This window comes from Brachionichthys hirsutus, chromosome 17 (genome assembly GCF_040956055.1).
Source record: "Brachionichthys hirsutus isolate HB-005 chromosome 17, CSIRO-AGI_Bhir_v1, whole genome shotgun sequence".
Lineage (NCBI taxonomy): Eukaryota > Metazoa > Chordata > Actinopteri > Lophiiformes > Brachionichthyidae > Brachionichthys > Brachionichthys hirsutus.
Genome location: NC_090913.1, coordinates 3,133,156 through 3,157,669, shown reverse-complemented (window position 1 = coordinate 3,157,669; position 24,514 = coordinate 3,133,156). Strand labels below are relative to the sequence as shown.

The following is a 24,514-nucleotide window of genomic DNA, read 5'->3' as shown; positions in this document are numbered from 1 at the left end:
TCATCTCCAGGCCTACAGTGGACAAGGGTGTGTCGTATGTGCATGTGTCTCCCTATTCCTCCCGCCTCTCCTCATCCCTCCTCCCCTATCCCACAAAGTGCTGACTGGAGTCATTCCCACCTGCTGGAAGTCCGCCCAGAGGCTGATTTATTGCGTAACTGTACAAACATCAGCTATTGATCAGGCAGAAAACACCCAAAGCATTCCATTATCGTGGCATGGACGTAATTAAAACTGCCGTCTGATTGTGATCCCGTGGGAACGACAGCGAAAGGCTCTATGTTAGTGACTGGAAAACTGTTACGTTATTTACCCCCCACGAGGAAGTGGCTGCAGGAGAAGTCGGGCTGAGTGGTGAAACAAATACTCTTTGTGAGTATTTGTGTGTAGGTGCATTGGAATGGCAGCTGATCAGTGCGAGGCTAACGCTCTGTAATTGAGAGCAGATCAATGGAGCAGGATCGGCCAGTAATTAAAAGGCCGTTTGGAGGGTTGTGTGGTTTCGCCTTCCAGCAGAATGGGGGTGGGGGGGGGGGGGTGCTGCACCCACCTGCATAAATCTAGTCCGGCTGTTTGCCTGTGAATGGTGGATGGATGAGATGTACTATGTTGAGCCTTACGCCGCTGTGAACAGAGTTATTACAGGCTACCTGGCGGTGAAGACATTACATTTTTGCTCAGGGAGACGGAAATGTCAAAGGAAATGCTAATTATACTGCATGACTAATTACCTTTCCAGGTCTGACTCATATCACTGTATAATATAAATGAACATTAAACTTCCATTAGAGATAGATATGAAATAATCATCTCTCCAGTTCTGCTTTACACTATGAGGGCAATTTTAAATATTACTCACAAGATTCTATTAACATTTAATGTAATTCCGTTGTGAATTGACTCCGTTTTGAAATGGATCTGAATCTGAATCGGATTTTGCCTTCATACCGTTCCCTATAAATAAGCTAATTCTGCTTGGAGGTTCCTGCATCTGTGGTTAAAGTGTCAAAGCTGTGCCTCTCAAATCTCTCGTCTCAACGCCTACACTCTGATGAGCGAATAAACATTTGTGCACGTTCGTGTGTCCGCACCAGCATGTGCATGTGCCACCACACAGCTGTCTGTGGTTGTGTTTGCATAGGTAGGTCACTCCCCAAGGACATTCCCATCACCCTACTGGTAACAAAGGAAAACCTGGCCCACCCCCACCCCTTATTTTGTGGCCGTACATACAAAGACATACACTCCTCAAAGAGAACAAAGAGCACTGCCCTGGCATGAAAGAGGAGCGTTTGTGCATTTCCCTGTTTGTCATTTTCGATGTGTGTATGTTCGGTTTTCCTGCAGAGCTATCGTGTGGCTTTGCAGTGTTATGACAGGCAGCTCAATGAAACTCCACGTATTCTTCCCAACAAATAAACTGGCAATCGAATGAGGATTTAGTCCGGATCCTATTGGCAGATCGGCATTTTTCTGAGCTGGCTACGTGGGAGGAAGGGACGTCAGACGTCTTATTGGCCAGTTTATTATGATGGATGCTCGAGGAGAAGATTTCCCACACATGTGACACACACGAGATGGGAGAGGTGTGATTAACTGCCATAAATTATTCTGATCGATGAGAGGAGTAGGAGAAATGAACCGGAATCTTTTCCAGCATTCCTTTTACTAGCCATACTGGTACCTCCACACTGACTGGATAGCTGCCACGAGTCCTCTCGACTGCAGATGTTATAGTACATCTGCTGATGGCGCCAGCGAAACAAAACTATTCAACTCAATTATCTTTGTCTAAAATCCTTATATTACATCTTGTAATTATTGATTGAGGCTTTTGGTGCTGGGGCGCTGAAGTTTAGCTGATTGGAAGCCCCCACCTTATCTTGTCAAAGCAGCTGTGTGTGTGTGTGTGTGTGCGTGCGTGTGTGTGTGGACAAGGGTTGTTTGACTGAAGCAGCTATCTGAAAAGAACAGAGGACATTCTCAGTGCTTTGTCTATTACAAAATCTTTCATTGTGTAAAAAAAAATGTGGTTCAACCAACAATAACTATGACATCATCACCAGTGATGACATCATCATACACAGTTTTTGTTGCATGAAATAATCCCGTGAGTTAAAATGCTCCTTTTGAACGATCCTTTGCTTCTTGGTGTACGTTTGTCTTGTCGCCTCAGAGCGCGGCGCTGTCTTGTTAGCCGGGGCCTGCATTATTTATCGTGATTAAGAATCTGTTTATCATTGTGCAGCGAAGGACCCACAGCGGGGTGGGGGGGCTAAAGTGCCTGGTTAGATCTCTAATGACAGGACCTGCGTGGGAAGGAACAGAGAGAACGCATAAGCAGAGCCAGGACAGGCTGTGCAGAAAATGTAAATGCCATCTGTTAAAGTACACAATTGTGTACTTTACATATGCATATTGAAGTGTAGCTCTGCATTATTAGAACTTTATTTACATTACATAATGCACAACCCATGTTAAAGCAAGCACGGCCAGTATATGTAGAACATTAGTACAAGAAATACAAGTAACGTTTACACAGCTGACAGGTGTTAGAGTGTAGTTTTTGACATGCACTCTCTCCTGCCTGGTTTGAGACATGTATCCATGGTAACCTGCGCTAATAATGTACAAATATAAACAATAAATTGTGTCAATTCTAAATTTAAGCCTTAAATGTTTTGAAGGTTTTGGATATGACACATTTTTTTTGGTTCCCACAGCATTGCATGCTGGGATGTTTCTGTATCCATCAGAATGAGTTCTTCAGCTTTATACACGTTTTAATCTAAAGGACACATAAGCAAAATGTTCATACTAAATAACAGATAGGGCCAACCCATAATAAACCCAAAGGATTTAAGAATCCAATTTCTGCTAAAACCTTATCTAATTAAAAGTAATTTTTTAGTTGTGAATTAACTCATAAAAAGTAGAATGATTGTATCTTGAATTAAATATTTAATGAGAATACAGTAATACAATGTTGTGATGAAATTTATATTGAAAAGAGGAGGTCCAGAACTTTGAAATATTTTATGCCTGAACACAGGGCAAAAATAAACACATATTTGGAACTCAAAACTAGCACAGACATGTTTTGATGTTTGCTTTGACAAATTTTAACATTTTATTTCCACAAATTACGTTTCCCCAGCTTTTGTCGTATTTGAGCAATTTCCTTTTGAGGACCTGCCCCCGCCCATCCATGAGGCAGGCAGTGCAGTATCCGGCTCCTGAGTTAGGTCGCTATTGAATAATGCAAGCTTCCCACATTTCATCTCCCAAAATGGAGATCTCTGCCTTCACACCCATCATTCTGCTTGGATGAGCGAAAGATTCATGCGTGCACGCACACACACACACGTTCTGACAACTTAAAGATGGACTTCAGCGTATTTCAATTCAATCCTGATGCATTTTTTTGTAGCCCTAAGTTTTCTGATAAATCTGGTGTGAAAGGAGCTTTTGTTTTGAAAGCTAAGGATCAGCTTCAGCATCCCTTCCTCAACGCTCAGCTGGGTGAAGATGCTATTCTTCCTTGTTGCTAGTGGTTACTGGAGGAGAATTCCTCTCATCTGTTTCCGCTCTCTTACATCGTTAGCTCCCTTCATTAGCCTGTTTCGCTCACACGCTTCACGCCCTCCTTACAGTTGTCTCTCATTCTTCCTGACTTCATACCATGATTCCACTTCCTCTGCCCCACCCCATCGGCTCCCTGACCCGCTCGCCATCCCATCCGCCAGGCTGCTTTCACCACTCCCTCCCTGCTTCTCCTGCATTTTCCACCTCTTCTGAGAGTCGCACCTCATGAATTATTTACCGGTGCACCTCAGTGGGGGGATTTTTGCTGTTTCCTGACCCTCTTCCACTCAGATATAAGGCAGGCAGTGATGTCTAAAAGGCAAAAACTTATTTAAGCTTAACAGATGCTCTTCTTCACACACACACACGCTATGGCTGATTCTGTCTGCCCCATCATCTTCAGCATCTTCTGGAGACGCTGGATTTATTTCAAGCCATCTGCACATGCAGCTTGACTTCCCCGTTTGCTGCAGCTACACACACACATGCATTAAGATCCTGCATTAAAACACAGAAAGCGACTAGAAATCTGCCACACCCTAGTCTGCTCCCACGGGAATTAATCACTGCCGCCTCACAGACCGAATGCACGTTCACACTTTCCTGCAAAGTAAAAGGCTTCCTTAAATGAGGAAGAGCGTTCCTTACTTAACCATCGTTTTTATGATTGCGTTTATAAGGGAGACGGCATCCACCTAAAGCAAATCCGCCCTGTGACATTTTCATTAAAGCGAGCACCTCACATCACCCTGCTCATTTTTACAGACGCAGGTGGGAGGGGGGGGGGGGAGGGGCGTGAACCAATCAAAGTGCTCTGGTGCAAACCTCACCTCATATTGCATCAGAGGGCATTTTTACAAGCATACTTGTATTACAGTTTGAGGGGACCAGCCATTCCAGGGCAGCTCCTTCTGATACACAATAACTACAAAAGACAAATCCCCAGCCCTTTAATTAAAATCTCTGGTGCATGTCAGGGGTGGAAGCAGTACGCTGGATAGAACAATGTCTAAAAATATTACATGCATAGTACTGATTCTATAATGTTTGGGGTGCAAAATGCTCTATAATGTTCCATAAAATATTGAGTGACAAGATAATGCCGAATTCAGGGATAGCGTGATCTAATGATATTTCTGGGTTTAGCTGTGTCTACTGGGTGAAGCCACACCCTGCTGCCTCCTGGCAGATACAGAGGGGGGCGAGGGGGTTAGAATCCTCCAGCTTCCTCACGCACAGCGATGAACACGAGCAACAACACACGAGGTGTCAAAGGAACGGACGTGAATCTCCCCCCACCTCTCTCTGGTAGCGATTTCCTTTGGGAGAGTGAGAACATCTGAGCAGCTCGAATTGAAAATGAGGCAACACTGACAGGGGAAAGTGGGGATTTTGGAGGACAAAAGGTCGGCATTGCTGACTGTGCAGTCAGTTTTAAAAAAAAACAATCAGCCGATATCTCTGTGAGGAGTGGACAAGAGGAACAAATAAAAGCAACATCATAATCTAAAGGCTGTTGCCAAGTACAAAAGTACTAGAAATACTAGAAATACTACTATTATATAAAAAATATAAAAAATACCATGAATCCAAGAAAAAAGAAGAAGTATGTATTAGAATATTATAAGTGTTAACATTAGATGATCTGGGTGACACTGGATACGTAGTTTGCAGCAACAACACAAGATTACCCTGAAGTGTATGAATCATTTAAAAAGGAATCCCAATCCTTCAAATGCATTGATTGCGCTTGATTAAATGGTTTGAGTCTCTTCACAGTCCTCCAGCTGGCGGCTGAACGCAATCACTCACAGTTATTTTAAATCAGTGCCAACGTGGCTGAGTTCCCCCGAAACATTAAGGCATCTAGAGCAGATTGCCTTGTCCATCTTCATCGTCTTCCATTATTCATAGATTTCAAAATAAAAGCACCTAATCGAGATGACAATGACGTGAAATAAAAGCACAGAGATGCCTTTGTGCAGCTCTGACGCATTTTCAGCCTCGATCGTCTATGACTCTGTTAGATGAGAGCCATGGCAGTCACATTCTCCTATCTATGTTGATGTTGTCATTTCTCTTTGATGACACCAAAGAGAAATATGGAGTCACACTGCCTGCTAAGCGACACACAACCAGCCTGGTGACCACACCCTGTGATGCTGATTTTATCTTCGTAATCCCCCAACCACCAACCCCACCCCCACGTCTCCTCCAGAGCAACGCCGCTGCAACGTTACACAACGCCCTTCTGCTTCAGCCGTGAACCTTTCTTTTGTCTCACTCCTGACTGCCGCTGACTTTTCACTCTTCCCGGTGCAGATAAGTCTCAGCAGGAGAGAGGAGCTTCAGCGTGATGATGCTATGAATTTTAACACATTGCCACAGTCTAGAATCATTTTTTGGGCCATTTTTTCTTACTGTAAATGGTTTTTTTCACTGGGTATGGTTATTGTTTTGCATCAGAATTGGGAAATTGGTCGCATGTGAAAACCTACATGGCAATAAGCCCCATTATCATAATAAATACAAACTTAAATTCAAACATTTATTTTACTTGAGAGATGTTTTCTCAGTAAAGCTTTTTTACATTGAAAAAATATATAAAACATACAATTTTAAATGTTTTCTCTCTCTTATTCTTCATTATGCAATTTGTAAAATATAGAAAAGACAAGATTGTGAGTGAAGCACTGAAATAGTGAGCAAACATTTGAACATTTGACTTACTTTGTATTTTTTACATTTATTGTCTCCTGCAAATGAAAACAGATGCTGCGCTTACCTGAAAGATGCCAACTCAGCGCCTCTATGGCTGTCACACCGGTCATAGAATGAAAATGTTGTATTATTGCTAAGAGAGAAAAAAATCATCCTCAGCAGAATCCAAAGTGAATACTGCTGATTCCTGCTTTTTTATCTGTCTTGTATTGATCCTCTCAACAAGATTCAACTTTTTTGAACACTACATTTAATTCATCAAGGCCACACTGATATTTATGTTAAAACATTTGTATCTCAAATAAAGGGAATATGAGAATATACGTTTTGTTTGAGAAATCATATAAGAGTGTGAAAAAGAAGATGATACCATAAATATAAATCTGCCTCATAAGCGTGTCCTGTGATTGAAATTATTTAGGTTTTTTGTGGTTAGACAGAACCGAACAGGCATGTATGATGTCATCCTGCCATCGACATGAACATGTGGTGGTAGGCTTTTTTTCTTTATTTTTCCTTTTTCATGAACAAAACAATAACCAATTGTAGATGATGTGATGATAAGAATAATTGTTTATGGCAGCTCTATTTTCTTTAGCATCATGAAGAAGGTCATCGGGCTGGGCATTCCAGGCTAGACTGGGGTTGTGTGAAACCAAGATGCCACCTTTTGGTACGAAATGGTACATGTCTAATAAAAACTGTCTAAAAAAAGACGTAAAATACACAGGAAACACGTGGAGTTATGATCAAGTACTCGTCCCTCACCTTCTAAAATAAAATAATGATTCCTTATCACGTTCATAGTTTGCCTTAAATCTAAAATAAAAACATTACCACGGGTGGAATAGCTTTAAATAAATGTGAAAATTATTTATGTTGCGTTCTATAAAAAAAAAAAGAGTTATATATTTAGATTTTATTCACTTTCCTCAACAAATAAGTTTCCTTAAATGGTGTCGGAGGAGGCGGGACTTCTGGGCTAAATAACGTGACGCAACGGCGAAGGCCACCAATCCGGTGACCCGATCATGTATAGTAGTCGCGTTACGTAGGCAGATTTCGCACATGCGCATTTCATTTTAAAAATGGCGGCCGTACAAGGTGGTCTGGTCGAGTCGGTTGACAAAAAGGACATAAAAACCGAACCGTCGGAGGATGGCGGAGGAAATAACAACAATGCAAACGACGGGAAAAAGCTCTCTCCGTCCCCGGGCGCCGGTGCACCGGCCGAGGGGAACAACACGACGGCGGGAGCCCCGGGAGACAAGTCGACGCTTCTCGCCGTCCTGCAGTTCCTGAAAAAGAACAAACTGACGGAGTCTGTCGACATTTTGCGTCGTGAAGCGGGATTACCGGAGGATTCCCCGGATTCAACGGGAGGAGATTCCTCCGGAGAAGCCCCGGGTGATGCTGCGCGCAACGCGGGCGCGGGCGGCGCGGATGCTAGCTCGCTCCTCGGCAGAGTGGCCGTGTCGTCTTCCGCTGTAGCTCCGGTACCGAAAGGTACGGCGAGAAACTCGCGAGTCCCCCCCAATGGACGGCAGGAAAACTAACGCGATGGAACCGTCAGGAGTTTAAATCAAGCGGATCCGGATCCGGATCTAATAGCTGAAAGTTTCACAAAGGGAGTTTAGATTAAAAAAAAAAATATTGATGTTTGTTGTCCCGGATAATCCGGTGCCTTCATTGCTTTTACTTTGGCGTTAGATAAATGAAATGCTGCGTTAGTTTCAGATCTGTTTCTGCCTGCTTGTTGAGTCTCCAGATCCCGACTCTAACGCCGGCGTCTCTCCACAGCTCCCAGCGAGGACCAGCCGGACGTCAACGTGGTTCTGTCCGCTTACAGCCAGCAGGGCGACCCGCCCCTCTACAAGGTTTACTACAGCGGCTTGAAGAAGTTCATCGAATCGGTCCTGGACTGTCACCGGGCCGAGCTCTCCCAGGTTTTCTACCCGCTGTTCGTGCACATGTACCTGGAGCTGGTGTACAACGGCCACGAGAACGAGGCCAAGGCGTTCTTCGATAAGTGAGTTCCGTTGACTAGTTTGATTCATTCTTCGAAGCACGCCCCCCCTGACCCCCCCGCTGCAACGTCGTGTCTCTCTCTCTCTCCGCCTCAGGTTCAGCGGCGATCAGGAGTGCTACTACGGGGGCGACTTGCACGTCCTGTCCAGCCTGACCAAGAAGGAGCACATGAGAGGCAACGAGACGCTGCTGGACTTCCGGACCAGCAAGTTCGTGCTGCGGATCTCCCGCGACTCCTACCAGCTGCTGAAGAGGCACCTCCAGGAGCGCCAGAACAACCAAATCTGGAACATCATCCAGGAGCACCTCTACATCGATATCTTCGACGGCATGCCGCGCAGCAAGTCTCAGATCGACGCCATGTCTGGGAGCCTGGCCGGGGAGGGCAAGCGAGACGCCAATAAGGCGAAGGTCGGGTCTATCCGCCATCGCAAAGCGACACGGCGATGACGGCTTCGCTCGTTTCTGTTTTTTTTTTTTTTAAATGTCAAATTCTTGGCTTCGTCCTCATTTTTGTTATCAATCAGGTTTACTACGGCCTGCTGAAGGAGCCAGAAATCGAGCTGCCTCTCGATGACGAGGATGAGGAGGCAGAGAACGAGGAGGGTAAACCCAAGAAGAAGAAGCCCAAAAAGGACAACATGGGCTCCAAGAGCAAGAAGCAGGACCCGAATGCACCTGCGCAGACGAGGTCGGTGCAGGGTTCGGGTTAGGACTTGGTTTTAATCTCAGAGAATGGCTTTTAGTTCCCGTTCAAACCTCGACCGCCCCCCCGCCCCCCTCTCTCTCAGGATTCCCCTCCCGGAGCTGAAGGACTCAGACAAGCTGGATAAGATCATGTACATGAAGGAGGCCACCAAGAGGATCCGCCTGGCACCAGACAACCTGCCGTCGATCTGCTTCTACACGTTCCTCAACGCGTACCAGGTAAATGACTCGCGTGTCTGACGTGCTTCAGGGAGTGGGAGGGGCGCGCCAAGTCGGGCTGGAAGCCACCGGGAGGATCATGTTCCCCTCTTTTCGGCCTGCAGGGTCTGACGGCGGTGGACTTCACGGACGACTCCAGCCTGATCGCGGGAGGCTTCGCCGACTCCACGGTCCGAGTGTGGAGCGTCACGCCGAAAAAGCTCCGCAAGGTCAAGTCTGCAGCAGGTACACGGGAGGATGAACGGCTGGTCGCCTGCCTCGGTAGGATGCTGACTTTCTATCACATGTTTCACCCCCCCCCCTCCCCGGGTCGTGTCTCTGCAGACTTGAATCTGATCGACAAAGAGTCAGACGACGTGCTGGAAAGGATCATGGATGAAAAGACCGCCAGCGAGTCAAAGATCCTCTTCGGGCACAGCGGCCCGGTGTACGGCATCAGCTTCAGTCCGGACCGGTAGGACTCCGCCCATATTCCTTTTAAGGCTTGAACATTCTGTCATTCGGTGTAAGCCTCGTATCTTTGCACGGTGACAGATGCACCTTAAGCTTCACTATTTTTAGCATTCTAATAAATGTAAGTGAAGACTTCGATCTTTTGATGCGCTTCTTTGGATTTTCAGGAACTACTTGCTGTCGAGTTCTGAAGACGGTACAATCAGGCTCTGGAGTCTCCAAACCTTTACTTGTCTCGTGGGCTATAAAGGCCACAACTACCCCGTGTGGGACACCCAGTTCTCCCCCCACGGTTACTATTTTGTCTCCGGGGGACACGACAGAGTTGCCCGGTAAGAAAGTGCAGGAATCCTTATTATACGTCTGCACTTTTATTGTATCCACGTCTCATTGGTCTGCGCTGTGCGGCCTCCAACAGCCTGTGGGCGACGGATCACTACCAGCCTCTGCGGATGTTCTCCGGTCACCTAGCGGACGTCACGTGTACCCACTTCCACCCCAACTCCAACTACGTTGCCACGGGGTCGTCCGACCGCACCATCCGGCTCTGGGATGTGCTGAGCGGAAGCTGCGTCCGGATATTCACCGGTCACAAGGTCAGACGAGCCACGAGACGGCGCCGGCGTAGGGCCAAACAGCTCGACACCGTGGAGCCTGTTCAGATTTGTCCCACCTGGAGTTGCAGATCCGTACGCTTCAGCTAGACACGGCTCCTGAGTGCGTTTTTAAATTCCACAGGGTCCCATCCACGCACTGGCGTTCTCTCCCAATGGCAAGTTCTTGGCCTCGGGCGCCACCGACGGCAGAGTTCTCCTGTGGGACATCGGCCACGGACTCATGTTTGGAGAGCTCAAAGGCCACACAGACACCATCTACACCCTGAAGTTCAGCAGAGACGGCGAGATCCTCGCCTCCGGTGGGTGACCCACAGCTCAAAGTTAAAACCAGCTGAACGTCTAACATCAACGCTCTAATGGAGGGCCTTTCATCACTGATGTACCGTTTTATTTTTCTAGGCTCCATGGACAACACGGTCCGTCTGTGGGACGCTATGAAAGCATTCGATGATTTAGAGACTGATGATTTTACGGCAGCCACGGGACACGTTCATCTACAGGAGAACTCCCAGGAACTTTTATTGGGCACCTATACGTCGAAGTCCACGACGGTCATACACATCCACTTCACCCGCAGGAACCTGCTGCTCGCCGCCGGCGCCTACAATCCGTGAGGCAGCGACAGAAACTTGGAAGTGAAGCGGCCTTTTCGGACCCTGAACTTCACGCGCGACAAGTTCCAGTGAGGAATGAATCTGTGTGAACAATTACAACTCGAAAAGGTGTGGAGGTAGAAGATTAAAACTAAGTTGGCTGGCTGCTGGTCTGGCGTTCAGGCAGAGAGCTTCACCCCCCCCCCCCCCCCCCACCCCAGTCAAGTTGATCCAGCTGCGAAAAATGACAGTTGATTTACTTTTTTTTAATTATTGCCAAACTTCCACAGCTTTGTTCATCACATGTCTAATATTTCTGTAACATAAGTCTTTTATACTAGTTTTTACTGTAAATAAAACAAATGTTTTGGCCAGATATTCATTTTATTAACATGACAAAAGAAACAAACTGATTTTCACCAGGAGGTCCAGCTGCTTCCTCCGTAAAACGTGACGGTCATAAGGGACGCCTGAGGACACAGAAAGGCGCTTGAGGTGAGACGAAAGACGGTAGATTTGGAGGTAAAGAGGATATTGAGACTTCAGAGCACTTACATGATCACTGTTGTTTGACGGCAGCCTGTTTCTTGGGCCTCAGTTTGAAGAAAAGGAAAATGCTGAGTATACCGGCATATGTGGCCAGAACATACTGAAGGGGAGAAAGGGAAGAATCAATAGAGGCAGAGAAATACATGTGAAAATGCAGCCGGTAATAAGTTCCACCAAACTTACGTTCCTCCTTCCAGTTATTGTTTCGCTATTGAAGTATCTAGCAAAGCCAGTAAACTGGGCCTCGTTCACAGAATCGTTTCCTCCCATGGTGGATTGATAGTGGTCCTACCACAAGCAGAATAAAGGTCGTTTAACGTATGAACAAGCTCCTTCACCTTAATTAATACAAGCCACCACAAATAAAGTCATTAGAATAACTTGTAATCGAGCCTTCCATATATTAGACCTACATCATATAGATCAATACAATCATTTTACTCGAGTCAAAGCATGAGGGCATGTGATTTTAGCGGCAGTTAGCTTCACATGCTACACTAATAAGAGGTTGAAAACAACCTTTCGTCCATCCCGTGTTGTCACACCTTTAGGATGGCACGTAATACCGATACTGATTGGCAGATAGACTGATGGTGGACTTTTCATATCGACTTTCATTGCTGCATGGCTTGCTAGCCAACAGTAGCTAGCTATTCAGCTGGCGTTAGCTTGCTAGCTAAATGATACTTCCCCACACAGCGCGTCATAATACGGGCGCAACCTACGCCTCATTTTCAAAGCCAAAGGGCGCAGATGTCCTCGTTTCTGACCCCGACATGTCCCTTACCTCCTGCAGACGAAGACAACAGAAAGACGCAGATGCCCTTCAGACTCCGCGACGGGAAATGCCGAAGGAAGCTTCGCATAAATTTACAACCCGAAGTCGTGTTATGATTTGCCTAAAATAGTGTCAATCAAATTTAGGGTCATGAACTCTCCTCTGAATGGTCAAGGCTGCGCTCAATCAGTGTGTACATCTGCGATTGGTCAAAAAGGGGAAACGCCCATAGAGGTTTTGCTTCCGGTTAATTAACCTGGAAGTAAAACCTCTCTGAAAAACGTGAGTTTTCAAGTCCTCATGCTGGAGAGTTGATGTAAGGAAATGTTTTATAATGAATATATTTTGTTATTTAACTCAATAACGCGTTTTCTTGTATCTCGTATGTATTATCTGCTGGAAAGCTTCCTTCGATGATTCAAAGCGCAGATTGCTCATTTGTCTCGTGTATTTGGTGCTGCCATTGACTAAAATAGAAGCGATTGCATTTCTCAGTCTGGGTGAAATAGTTTGTAGTTATATTGGGATCAGTCAGATCCTTCCGGATTAGAAGGACGAATCGCTTTTTCCGGTTATCGTCATTGTTTTCAAATTCGATGGTCATCTATGAATCACAAAAAAAAAAGACTAACATTAAAGAAGATTCTGTCCGTGCTGTTACATGATTATTATCAGTTAATTTAAAGCGACTTTGGATCTCTTAGACATCTGTTACAACATGGCATCAGTGGAGGAGGACTTTCCTCGAGGGAGGGGGAACGCTAAGCAGCACACCGAGAGCAAAATAGTGGTGCAGCGACCGGAAGTGGACAATTTGTTCAAGGTAACCTTCCCCTCTTTCTATCATTCTTCTTCCTGTCTTGCTTGTTTGATTGTTTTTTTTTTTTATTGCAAACAGCTGATACAGTATTTTTCCAGTAAACTCAATATATAATGGCTTTTTATTTTATTTTTGCAACAGTTCTATCCAATCTTCGGGTGCGTCTACCTCCTTTCACGTACCCTTCGGAAGTCTTCAGTAAAATGTCCTCCATTGCGCTTTTGTCTTGCAGTTGAATGAACAAGCAGAGACCAAGAAAAGAAAGGCGTCGATCAAAGATGACAGCAAGAAGCCGAAGAAGCCAAAGACGGACAAAGTGAAAGGAGATGCTCTGACTCTCAATGCGTCAGCCAAGAGCGTGGAAATCCTGCATATCAAGGTAACGCACTGGTCCAGAAGCAGTGCTCGCATTTATAATGAAACCAATGTTTTGAATCTGCAGGGAACGCTCTGATGAGATTCAGTGCTGTGGTTTGTGAATGTGTTCTTACTCGCATTTCCCAGAATGTGCGGGAGGGCATGCTGATGCTGGGCTGCGTTAAGGAGGTAGCGGACTTCGAGGTGATGGTCAGCCTTCCTTGTGGTCTGCTTGGCTTCCTCAGCATCAAGAACGTCTGTGACTCGTATGCCAAGCTGCTCACGGAGCAGCTGGAGTCAGCTGACACTGAGGTAGGCCTGCGACTGCTGAAGACGGATCATCCGTTAGCGACGTACGGGATGTGAGCCTTCGGGTTTTTCCTGACTTCTGCCTTAACTGAAATCTCGTATTTTTACTTCGCAGGAGATTTGCTCTCTGCCTCACCTCTTCTACCCCGGCATGCTGCTGAGGTGTGTGGTTGCCAGGTTGGACATAGCCAGAGGCGGCTCCCTCAGCATCCAGCTGTCGATCAACCCAAAACTGGTCAACAAGGCTCTCACTTCACAATCGCTGAAAGCTGGCATGGCGAGTCGCGAATGAGTTTCTTCATCGGCTTAAATATTGACGTTCACGTTTGTGTTTTTAATCTCACATAATCCTGTTCTATTATTATTTTGTGATGACTCAGGTTTTGAGTGGATGCGTGGACAGTGTGGAGGATCACGGTTACATAGTGGACCTCGGCATCGGTGGAACTCAAGCTTTCCTTCCCAAGAAGGCAGCGAAAGACAAACACAACAATCCAGAAGGTACAGTGAAAACAGGAATAGTTCGGTTGCTTCCTCTCTGCACAGTCCAGAAGAAATAAAGACCAGCTCCGAATCAATTATCCAAGTTCTCAAGCATGTAAAAAAAAAAAAGAAGAATGGGTTCCAGAGAGGTCTCGGTGCATCTAAAGCGTGTATGTTCTCATTGAATCAGAGTTGAAAGTGGGTCAGTACCTGACGCCTCGAGTGGAAGAAGTCAAGAACAACGGGCGTGTGGTACGCCTCTCCTCCAGCCCCCCGACCTTCGCCCTGGCCCGCGCCGAATCGGAGCAGGGATGGAACCTCACGAACCTTTTGCCCGGTCTTCTGGTCAAAGCTGTCATCAGAAAGGTATGGCCGATCGTCGCTTTTAGCACGTGATGCTAGTTGGCCTACTTTTGTTCAAGTAATGCAAACATCTGTGCAAATCATGTGTCCAAGAATTGGGGGGGGGTTCTGTGTTTATTCAGGTAAAAATAGAATAGCACTCGAAGAGCGCCAAGGCACAATCAATAAATAACCCGGTCATGTATTTAAACATTCCTGGATGCAGGTGGTGATTCGGATCAACACCAAAAGGTTCTGAATAGTTTTTGGTATCTTTAAACGCAAACCATGAAAAGTAAAAGTGAATTGGAGTTGATTTTCGAATCCATGAATGTTTGTTATCTGCTTCCCTGACCTCATTCTGGGTCAGATCCAGAAGCCATTTTTCATGATTGTGCTGCTAACAGGCCGACAGATAAATGCCTAAAAACCTCCGTGGCAGAAGTGACGATCTGAGATCTCTACATTTCAGGGACGGGCGCCTTTTCAGCGCGAGCCATGCTTTATTGTAATTGTCTTCACGTTCGTGTTGCAGGTGACCAAACATGGACTTATTCTTGGCTTCCTGACCTCCTTCGGCGGCCAGGTGGACTTTCTCCACATGGAGCCGGAGCAGGCGTCCAGCTACACTGTGGGAGCTGAGGTAAAGCTGTCAACGGGGTTCTTTTGCCCCCCCCCCCCCCCATCTTTTTCCAGCGATTGCTCCCGCCTGGTTTCCTGTGTCGACGTCGGGACAGGCTTGACCCCATTTCGTCTCCTCCAGGTGCAAGCCTGTGTTCTGTATGTGGAGCCTTCTAGCCGTCTGGTGGCCCTGAGCCTTCGCAGCTACCTCGTCCAGCCCGGCACCGTCGTCGACCCGTGCCCCGCCGGGGGGGATCGGGTCGGTGTGGTGGTGGAGAACTGCAAGATGACGGCCATGCACCACATGTCCGGAGCCACGCTGGAACTGCCGGACACAAGCAGGGCTTTCGTCCACGTGAGCCAGGATGCTGCTTTAAATGTGAAGTAGAAACGCGGTGAACGCTCCCAGTCTGTGATCTTCCTTTTATCGCTCCTCACAGGTGAATCACTTGAAGGAATCAAAGGGGCGGACGAATGAAAACCGAGTGCTGGCCCGGCCTGAGCACACCTGCAGGATCCTGGACTTCAGTCCTATGGAGCAAATTCATTTTGTTAGCCTGCGCAAGTACGCGTCGCGTCTTTTACGCCTCCCGATAAGTGGCAAGCATGGACCTTAAGATCCTGACTGGGTGCGTTGTTTTGTTTTCAGGAGTATGATCGACAAGCCGTTTTTCAGATACCACGACCTGCAGGCCGGGCAGATTGTCGAGGTGAGAACGCAGCGACTTGCAAGTCCACATTTTAAAAAGTCCCGTTTACCTTCCTCATCCGGCTCCTCTTCCGACCATCTTCCTCCAAGGGGACGGTGTCAGTCCTGCTGAGTCACGGTATGGTGGTGCACGTGTCCGACCACATTAAGGGCCTGGTGCCGCGGACCCACCTGTCCGATATTGTCCTCAAGAACCCGGAGAAGAAGTACGCGGAGGGCATGAAGGTCAAATGCCGGGTCAGTCCAGTTCTCTGCTTTGCTGCGAAGCCACCGATTGGCGCCGACTGCTCACCGGATCGCCGGACCTTCCTTCATGTTTGTGTCGTGACGGTGCTCCTCCAGGTTCTGTCGGTCAATCCCGAGATGAAGAAGCTGTACCTGACGAGGAAGAAGGCCCTGATTGAAAGCACTCTGCCGTTGTTCCTGAGCTACGCTGACACCCGTCCCGGCCGCGTGTCCCATGGCTACATCGTCTGCGTCAAAGACTTCGGCTGCATATTCCGCTTCTACAACGACGTCAAGGGTCTGGTGCCGCTCAGCGAGCTCAGCGCCGATCCCATCATCAACCCGGAGGAGGTCTTCTATGTGGGGCAGGTGAGAGCGAGCGATCTTTACCTCTAATGATGTGCTGAGAGTTTTATTGAGTCTATCTTGGATGCTAAATATTTGCGGCCATTTCTGTCTAGGTGCTAAAGGCTAAAGTTCTCAAGTGTGATCCCGCCAAGGCGAAGATGGTGCTGTCGTTTAAGGCAGTCGTCGAAGGAGACACTGCAGACGTCAAACCCCGGGTTGACTTGGAGGTCGGGAAGGTAAGTTAAAGCCTCACGACTGTGGTTCTCACTCCTTCTCTTATTTTACCTCGTTTATAATAATGAGGTGATCATTTTGACCTCAGCGTGTGCGTTTGTGTCTCGTAGAGGCTGGAGGCGACGGTGCTGAAGAAGTCCGTCAAAGGCCTGGAGGTGTCCGTCCTCCCCGATGACGTCCGAGCGGTGTTGCCCACAATGCACCTCTCTGATCACGTGTCCAACTGCCCCCTGCTGTGGGAGAGCCTTCGAGAAGGAGACAACATCTCAAACCTCGTGTGCCTCAACGGCAACAAATCTTATTTTGTATCCTGCTTTCTGAAGTGTTGGTTGATTCTGCATCGTTGGAAATGTTTTTCTGGCTTCTAGTGATTATTAGGAAGACATTTTGCTGTTTGTGGACCGCGGGAAGCTTTTTTTTTTGTTTTCCTTAGCTGCTCCTCTGTTAAAAGACAGTCACCAAGAAGCCCACGGTGAGATGGGCACTGGAGGAAGGAATGGTTGCGAAAGACTTCTCTGAAGTCACCGTGGGACTGCAGCTCATTGGCTGGATCACGAACATCATGTCCTACGGTGTCTTTGTCGAGTTTCCGTACGGCCTTGTTGGTCTCGCACCCAAGTCTGTGAGTACGACTGTCTGTTCTCTCAGTCTCCGCCTCCGGCCAGTCGACCCCGACTGAGCTTCTTTCCCGGCTCTGTTTTCCTTTTAGGCCATGGCTGACAGTTTCATCAGCGACACCGCGGCCGCCTTCCAGCCGGGCCAGACGGTGATCGCTAAGGTGAGCAACGTGGACGAGGAGAAGCGCCGCTTCCTGGTCACGTTGAAGGTCTCGGAGGTTGTGGCTCCGGAGGGCGACGCACAGACCAGACTCATTAACGGTCTGCAGGAGAGGAGCGCTGCGACGGAAATGTCGGCGGCGAGAGGTTTGAATGCCGCTGCAGCATCCTGCGTTTGCACGCGTCGAGGATTTTCCCTAACCTCTCCGTCGTGGCGTTCAGATAACGGCGACCTACGAAGGCAGCTGGCTGAGCTGTCTGTCGGCCAGAAGCTGAAGCTGACCGTATCGACTGAAACGGGCAACAGCGCCACCTTTAAGTCTGACGATCTGAGCGGCGCAACCATCCGGGCCACCAAACGCCACGTCACGGGTATGCGCTTGAATTCTTATTCGTCAACTATAATGAAGTACTTTTTAAGCGTTTGAGGTCAGACGTGTCGGTTTCCCCGATCGTCGTAGTAAATGAAACGATAGAAATGTTTGTTTTTCTGTCGGCTGCTGTGTTTCCAGGTTCAAACTTGATGCCGGGACAGAAAGTTACGGCAGTCGTCCTCCACACTGACGTCCCGTCCACGTGCGTCCACGTGTCTGTCCTGTCCCAGCTGCTGCAGAAGAAGAAATCTGTGAGCATATTTTTCTTATTACTGCTATTGTTAGACGTTTCCGTGTACTGTGGGAAGCACACAACGTTTTTTGGGCGTGTGTATTTTGCCAGTTGACCGAAGGATCGAAGCACGCCGCCACGGTGCAGCACGTCGACGCCGACTTCGCCGTCATCTCGATCGGCGACACGGCACAGCTGACCGTGATCCAAGCCAGATGCCACCTGAACGACGTGTTTCTATCCGAGTCAGAGGAGCTGAGGCCGGGGTCCAGTCTGCCTGTCGAGGTCCTGGAGCGCAGCTGCGAGGGGATGCGGGGGCTCCCTCTAGTGTCGTGGGAGCGCAGCGCGCCAAAAAACAGCCGGCGCGCAACCTCCGGGAGCCAGGCGGGCTCGCGCGGCCACCGCGTCGGTGACATTTTGCAGGGTAAAGTGCAGGCGGTGAAACCTACCTCCGTTCTCGTCACACTCGAAGACGGAAGCACGGCAAGTGTGCACGTGTCCGAGGTGTTGGAGGTTGCAGACGTGCGTCAAAGCTCCTTCCCTACGTCCAAGTTGAAAGTGGGGAGCGTGGTCACCGGCAGGGTCATCGGAGGACGAGGAGCCTCGCGGCGCAGGTTAATAGTTGACCAGTACCGATTCTTATTGTTCTGGTCCCCCCCCCCCTTTCTTGTTCCCTGTAAAGGTCAATGTGATGATATTTTTAGGTTTCATTGTTCTTTTTATCATTTCAGATTCTTGCCCTTCTCCCATCCCAAATTTTCCTACACCATTCCAGAGCTCTCACTGATACCCAGGTAAATGCAAACGAGCCCGTTAATTAGTGGACTGTAGGATAACCGGCATGATCTATAAACCCGATGCTCTCAGTATAAACTCAGCCCCCCTGTCCTCGTCGGATGTAAGAATGAGCATTTTATTTGGTTTGTGTTTATTCCCTGTCCAACGCATATTATTCTTCCCCCCAGCAAACTGGACAAAAGTAGAGATTTTAAATTGGTTCCCGCTGAAGAAAAGCTAAAGAGCTACCAGGTCGGCGAAGAGCTGACGTGCTTTGTATCAAAGGTGAGCGGCCGGTGGGAAGTTTAACGGGAGCCGACGAATCAAACTTCAGCCTGAAAAACAAATACCGGTCGAGGTTTTAAAAAAAGATTTCGTACTTCTGTGTCCAGTTTTATCCAGAGAGGAAATCTTTGGAGGTCGCCACTGATCCTTGTGTCACTGGGACGGTTGAGCTTCTGGACATGATCACCGATCCCAAAGTAAGTTCAAATCGAGCATCGAGCCGCGTCATCAGCGATTAGGAGAAAACTGGATGATCCTTCATTTCTATTTGTTTACATCGTGCTTATTATCAGGAAGCGGTTCGCCCAGAGAAGAAGTACAAACTGGGCCAAGCGGTCCGAGCCAAAGTGGTAGAAGTGACCCCCAAACCCCAACGCTTCGTGCTGTCCCTCACAGGTAAGAGGAGCTCAGGATAAACGGGCATGCATAAAGACGTAAAGGCGTGGACGCATTGGTTTCCCCGGTGTCCGTCCAGGCACCCACGAGCTCCAGAAAGGCGCCGTCGCTTTGGGGCTGGTGACGAAAATCCAGCCCGCTGTCGGCCTCCTGGTCAGACTTCCCTGCGGAGGTATGGGAAGCGTCGCCGTCACCGACCTGACCGATGCCTATAAGTCAAACCCTTTGGACAAATACAGCAAGGATCAGCTGCTCAGGTCGGCGCATGGAGCAGCAACAAGCGCATCGCACACACATATCCTACTAGCTAGCGTCCACTTCAGATCATCAGCATATTCTTCACCTCCTTTTTTCTTTTGCCTCAGATGTTTCCTTCTTGAAAATACAGACGGCAAGTGGCAGCTGTCTCTCCGACCGTCCAGGTACGCACAGACTCGGGAGGCTTGATAAACGCATGTCTTGTGTTTTAACCTGGAGTTTTTCTCTCTTTTTTTTCCCAGGCTGAACCCGGAAACGGCCAAGCCGGCAAAGGACGTGGAGGTTTTATCTTTGGACGAACTGCAAGCTGGCCAGATCATCAGAGGCTACATCAAGTCTGTGGGAGAGCATGGGACCTTCGTCAGGTGATCACTTACTTCAACACTTTAAAGTGAACCAACATATTTCTGCTTCAGGCTTTACTATGAATCCTCTCGTCTGCTCTCATCATCTTTCGTTCATGCTTGCCTTCCAGGTTGTCGGCGAGCATCACGGGACGGGCCCAAATTCAGCACACCACCAAGTATTTCGTCAGCAGCCATAAGGTCCTCTCGGAGCACCTTCCTGCCAACATGCTGCTCACGACCAGGATCCTCAGGTAAAACGGGAACAAGTCTGGGATGCAGTAGGTAGAAAGTCTGTTTCGGTAGAGGTTCGGTTCTGCAGCCGTTTCTGTCGTCCCCCCCCAGTATTGACAGGGAGGAGAATCTGGTCGACCTATCGCTGCTCGCGGTTGACACCGGGAAGCCGGACGTCATTCCGGAATCCCTTGGTCTGCCGCTGCGTCTGACCGGGGAGGAGAAGAAGAAACACGACATGCAGGCAATGAGCAAACGCAAGCTGCATGAGAGCAAACAGGTAACAGGAAAAAAGCACCAGTCGCTCAACAAACGCATTAACATGAACGAACAGGAAAAAAGCACCAGAGTCCGTTCAGTCGCTCAACAAACGCATTAACATGAACGAACAGGAAAAAAGCACCAGAGTCCGTTCAGTCGCTCAACAAACGCATTAACATGGGCGCGTGAAGTCACTCTCTGATGTCAGCATCAGGTTTATCTCTAATTTGTATGTCCCGTGGTCGATTTGAGTCTCAGGCCCCAAAGAAGAAGAAAAGCAAAACATCTAAGACTGACGGTAACGACAGCGGCGTGGAGGTGTACTTCAGAGAAGAGGAGGACGAAGAAGACCAAGGGGCACCCGGGTCCGATTCAGGAAAAGTACGCAAATACGCCACAGCGTTTTACCTGTACCGAAACCTCCACAGGTGTTTTACTAAATCTCATCCCCCCTCTGTCGGCAAGGCGGCACGGAGCTCTGCAGGGCCGTGCAGGCTGCAGGTAGCAGCGGGGTTCTCCTGGGAGGTGGGACTAAGCTCCCTGAAGCCTGCCCCCGCAGGTCAGGAGGAGGACAGCAGCGACGGAGAGGGCCAAGACGAGATCCGCAAGGTGAGCCGGGATACAACTCTGTTCCTGTTCGATTCATACGCGGCTCCCGTCAAACTCACCGCCCCTCTCCGGACTCCCAGCCCCAAAAGAGGTCTCGTCATGAGCTGGCGCAAGAGAAGAAGGTAGCCGAGAAGGCGCTGACGCAGCGGGAGGCTCAGCTGATGGACCCGAGCCTGCGGCCGGAGGACGCGGCCGCTTTCGAGCGCCTGCTCCTCGCTTCCCCCAACAGCTCCCTGCTCTGGCTCCAGTACATGGCGCACCATCTGCAGGCCACCCAGATCGAGCAAGCCCGTGCCGTGGCGGAGCGGGCCCTCAAAACCATCTCCTTCAGGTGATCGGTCGCCCTCGAATCAGTCAAACGCGACTCTCTCCTGTTGCCGTTCGCGGTGGTGTCGATTGTTGGATGCCGATTGTTGGTGAAAGTGAATTTTTTGTTTAATCCCTGCAGGGAGGAGCAGGAGAAGCTGAACGTGTGGGTGTCCCTGCTGAACCTGGAGAACATGTACGGCACAGAGGACAGCCTGAAGAAGGTGTTTGAGCGGGCGCTGCAGTACTGCGAGCCCATGCCCGTCTACCAGCAGCTGGCCGACATCTACGCAAAGTCGGAAAAGACCAAGGTGCGACCTCGTGTGTGTGTGTTCAAATGGCCACAAGCGTTGCATCCTGCAGCCGCTGACGGCTGTGTGTGTTCCTGTGTTTGTTTGCAGGAGGCGGAGGGCCTCTATAAGAAGATGGTGAAGCGGTTCAGTCAGAATAAGGCGGTGTGGCTGAGCTACGGCACCTTCCTCCTCCAGCAGGGTCAGAGCGACGCCGCCAGTGCTCTCCTGCAGAGGGCGCTCAAGAGCCTGCCCTCAAAAGAGAGTAAGACCGTCCTCCAATCAGTGGACAACTGCCCCAACATCACCGACAGCCGCTGTCCAATCGGGAGGCAGATTCTGTGTCCCGCTCCCAGATGTGCGTCTCTACGGGTTCTGATTCTTTCCATTTGGTCATGCCCCCCCCCCCACTCCCCCCCTTCAGGTGTGGATGTGATCGGCAAATTCGCCCAGCTGGAGTTCCGTTACGGCGACGCAGAGAGAGGCCGCGCCATGTTTGACAAAGTCCTGACGAGCTACCCGAAGCGAACCGACCTCTGGTCCGTCTTCATCGACCTCACGGTCAAGCACGGATCGCAGAAGGACGTCAGGTGAGCGTTCCGATGTGGTTTCAGCGCTTCTGGCTTCGCGGCTCATAGCCGGATAAAAAGGACGAGGCTTTGATCAAAGTTTGAACAGGCGATTAAAGATAAAGCGGAACGGGACAGAGGAGTTCTTTCTTCATGTTGTCATGGTGATAGCATCACGTGCAGGTGTTACATTTAAGCGCGGATGTGACTTACGGGAGGAACCGTAAGATAAGGAACGCAGATTCTGCTTTCTTTCCTCTTACATACGCTAAACAGTAATGAGCAAGGCGAACGCTTGCCAAATACCAGCGCGGTCATTCCTCCTCTCCCGTCTCCCGCAGGGCGATCTTGGATCGGGTCATCCACCTGAGCATGTCCGTGAAAAAGATCAAGTTCTTCTTCAAACGCTACCTGGAGTACGAGAAGAAGCACGGAACGCCGCAGAGCATTCAGGCAGTCAAAGAGAAGGCCATGGAGTTCGTGGAGGCGAAAGGAAACGAGGCCGCCGAATGACGGCCGATAGAATTACACTAGCGTCTGTCTGTGCGCCGGACACCCGTCGGGCGGATTCAGATGTTTGGACAGATTTCTCTTGAGCCCGGAATTCCGGGGAAATTTTAAAGCCAATATTTAACATTTTGTTAATCGCTGCCATTAAAGCTCATGATTTTCTACTTTCTCTCTGAGACTCTTCCGACATTTATTGTTTTCTCCATCGAATCTGATCGACCGTTCAATAAATCCAACGGCATCACGGTACACAACATTTTATTTAAAAGCAACAAATACAAAATAACCGTATAAGGGGCATGTTTACGTACAATACATACAGGCGAGACTCGTTTCCCATCAGTCTCTCCGACCTTTGTCAGTTTAAAGGAAAGGGCCCGGGACACAAGCCGTGGCGACGTGTGCTTGGATCATCATGGGTTCAAATCCTGCTGGTCTCGGATTGGGCTGGCGTCCGTGGCTATCGCTGACGTGCTGGAGCGTCTCACCTACGTTGGCAGTATTGACGGTGTGTGTGTGTGTGTGGCACATTGTCGCTGGGTGGATGTCGTGGGTTGTGCTGGCTCTATTGGTAACACCCCTGAGATAGTGGCGGTATCCATCCTGATCCGGTGTGCCGCTCCTCCGGCGACCGCCGGTGGTACCCTGTCCCATATCGCTCCACGCGGAGCAGCCGCTTTGGATCATTATCAACATTTCCTGTGAGATGCCTGAAAGATGATTGTGTCCATCCTCTTTAGGGTTTGTAAGAAGAGTGTCGTCTGTGCAAAGGGGACTCCGGTGTGCCCTTTTCCCGGGTTCCCCCTCACACTTCCTCCGGATCCATTGGACCCTCTGCGCCGTGTGGAGCGTCTGTGTGAATCCGGAGGATGGGCTTGTTGCACATGGGGCACACGCTGCGGATCTCCAGCCACTTCAGCAGGCACCTGTCCGAAAAATAAAAAAAAACAGTCTTTAGAATGAACGATTGAACCGCCGTCATAAGTCAACGTGGAGTTATGAGCTGCAGCCACGGCTCAGGTTCTCTGCTGATTTGATTGGTTATATGCAGAGAAGGGGGCGGGTCCTCAGGAATGCAGGTGAGACAATGCAAACTTGCATTATAATTAAAGCTACTCCATTAAAGAACAAAAAAATAATAATACAAGATATCAGTAAAATAAATCCAGAAAAGGGATTCTAAGATGAGAAGCAGTGAAGTAAACCCTCGGCGGCTGATGAACACTCACTTCTTGTGAAATGCATGCGAGCACGGACACACTCCCAGCTCATCTCTGGTCCTGAACTCCTCGAGACACACCGCGCAGGTTTGCTGCAGACACACAATATAGCAGGTCGGCGCTTTGATGTCGGGCTGACGGGACTATTTCTGCCTCACGGCGTACTAAAATAGACCGGACTCTTATCGGAAACCAAAAATATCCTGAAGCTCTCCTTTCATTGCGGTCCTGCATCGTCTGACAGCCGAGGAGCTCTTTGGACACCTTGTCTGAGTGCGCTCAGAAAGTGGGACTTACTCCGAGCAGGCTCAGCTTCTTGCTGGCTCCCTTCAGCACCACCTGCAGTTGGGAAAAGGGAAGCGCCGTTGGTCAGG

At 48.9% G+C, this 24,514-nt stretch overlaps 4 protein-coding genes across 5 annotated transcripts in view; 2 read left to right on the top strand and 2 right to left on the bottom strand.

Annotated features, from left to right (window-relative positions):
* Nucleotides 1-7,394: 7,394 nt before the first annotated feature.
* Nucleotides 7,395-10,945, top strand: taf5 (TAF5 RNA polymerase II, TATA box binding protein (TBP)-associated factor). Its single transcript, XM_068750858.1, has 11 exons — nt 7,395-7,812; nt 8,107-8,335; nt 8,430-8,745; nt 8,862-9,025; nt 9,126-9,261; nt 9,366-9,486; nt 9,586-9,715; nt 9,882-10,046; nt 10,133-10,310; nt 10,453-10,630; nt 10,731-10,945. Exons 1-11 carry the CDS (start codon nt 7,395-7,397, stop codon nt 10,943-10,945), a joined length of 2,250 nt encoding a protein of 749 aa, XP_068606959.1.
* Nucleotides 10,946-11,200: 255 nt separating this feature from the next.
* On the bottom strand, nt 11,201-12,360 carry atp5md (ATP synthase membrane subunit k). Of its 2 annotated transcripts, none has more exons than XM_068750860.1 (4): nt 12,199-12,270; nt 11,657-11,761; nt 11,480-11,573; nt 11,201-11,394 (listed from the first exon to the last, which is right to left on the bottom strand). In XM_068750860.1, the coding sequence occupies exons 2-3, from the start codon at nt 11,741-11,743 to the stop codon at nt 11,484-11,486; spliced, it is 177 nt and encodes a 58-aa protein (XP_068606961.1). In that variant the 5' UTR covers nt 11,744-11,761; nt 12,199-12,270; the 3' UTR covers nt 11,201-11,394; nt 11,480-11,483. The 2 variants fall into 2 exon arrangements, with proteins under 2 accessions (XP_068606961.1, XP_068606960.1); XM_068750859.1 differs by having other exon boundaries at nt 11,209-11,394; nt 12,261-12,360.
* A 194-nt stretch (nt 12,361-12,554) lies between these two features.
* On the top strand, nt 12,555-23,070 carry pdcd11 (programmed cell death 11). The gene is made up of 36 exons (XM_068750867.1): nt 12,555-12,567; nt 12,956-13,074; nt 13,304-13,450; nt 13,576-13,740; nt 13,853-14,014; nt 14,118-14,238; nt 14,411-14,586; nt 15,098-15,205; nt 15,326-15,538; nt 15,624-15,748; nt 15,833-15,893; nt 15,983-16,129; nt 16,235-16,486; nt 16,579-16,701; nt 16,810-17,004; nt 17,151-17,321; nt 17,409-17,622; nt 17,698-17,847; nt 17,988-18,100; nt 18,193-18,695; nt 18,813-18,875; nt 19,047-19,143; nt 19,251-19,340; nt 19,437-19,539; nt 19,619-19,796; nt 19,905-19,961; nt 20,040-20,162; nt 20,273-20,395; nt 20,487-20,655; nt 20,877-21,017; nt 21,102-21,245; nt 21,326-21,576; nt 21,694-21,862; nt 21,953-22,106; nt 22,266-22,431; nt 22,752-23,070. Exons 2-36 carry the CDS (start codon nt 12,970-12,972, stop codon nt 22,921-22,923), a joined length of 5,451 nt encoding a protein of 1,816 aa, XP_068606968.1. The 5' UTR covers nt 12,555-12,567; nt 12,956-12,969; the 3' UTR covers nt 22,924-23,070.
* Nucleotides 23,071-23,167: 97 nt separating this feature from the next.
* The window catches only part of zgc:175214 (uncharacterized protein LOC557610 homolog), a 1,554-nt gene continuing 207 nt past the window's right edge, over nt 23,168-24,514 (bottom strand). The window contains exons 2-4 of the mRNA XM_068750960.1: nt 24,438-24,479; nt 24,150-24,232; nt 23,168-23,846 (exon numbers count right to left, since the gene is read on the bottom strand). Coding sequence (XP_068607061.1) covers nt 23,726-23,846; nt 24,150-24,232; nt 24,438-24,479 — 246 coding nt within the window. The 3' untranslated portion in view covers nt 23,168-23,725. The remainder of the gene's footprint in view (nt 23,847-24,149; nt 24,233-24,437; nt 24,480-24,514) is intronic.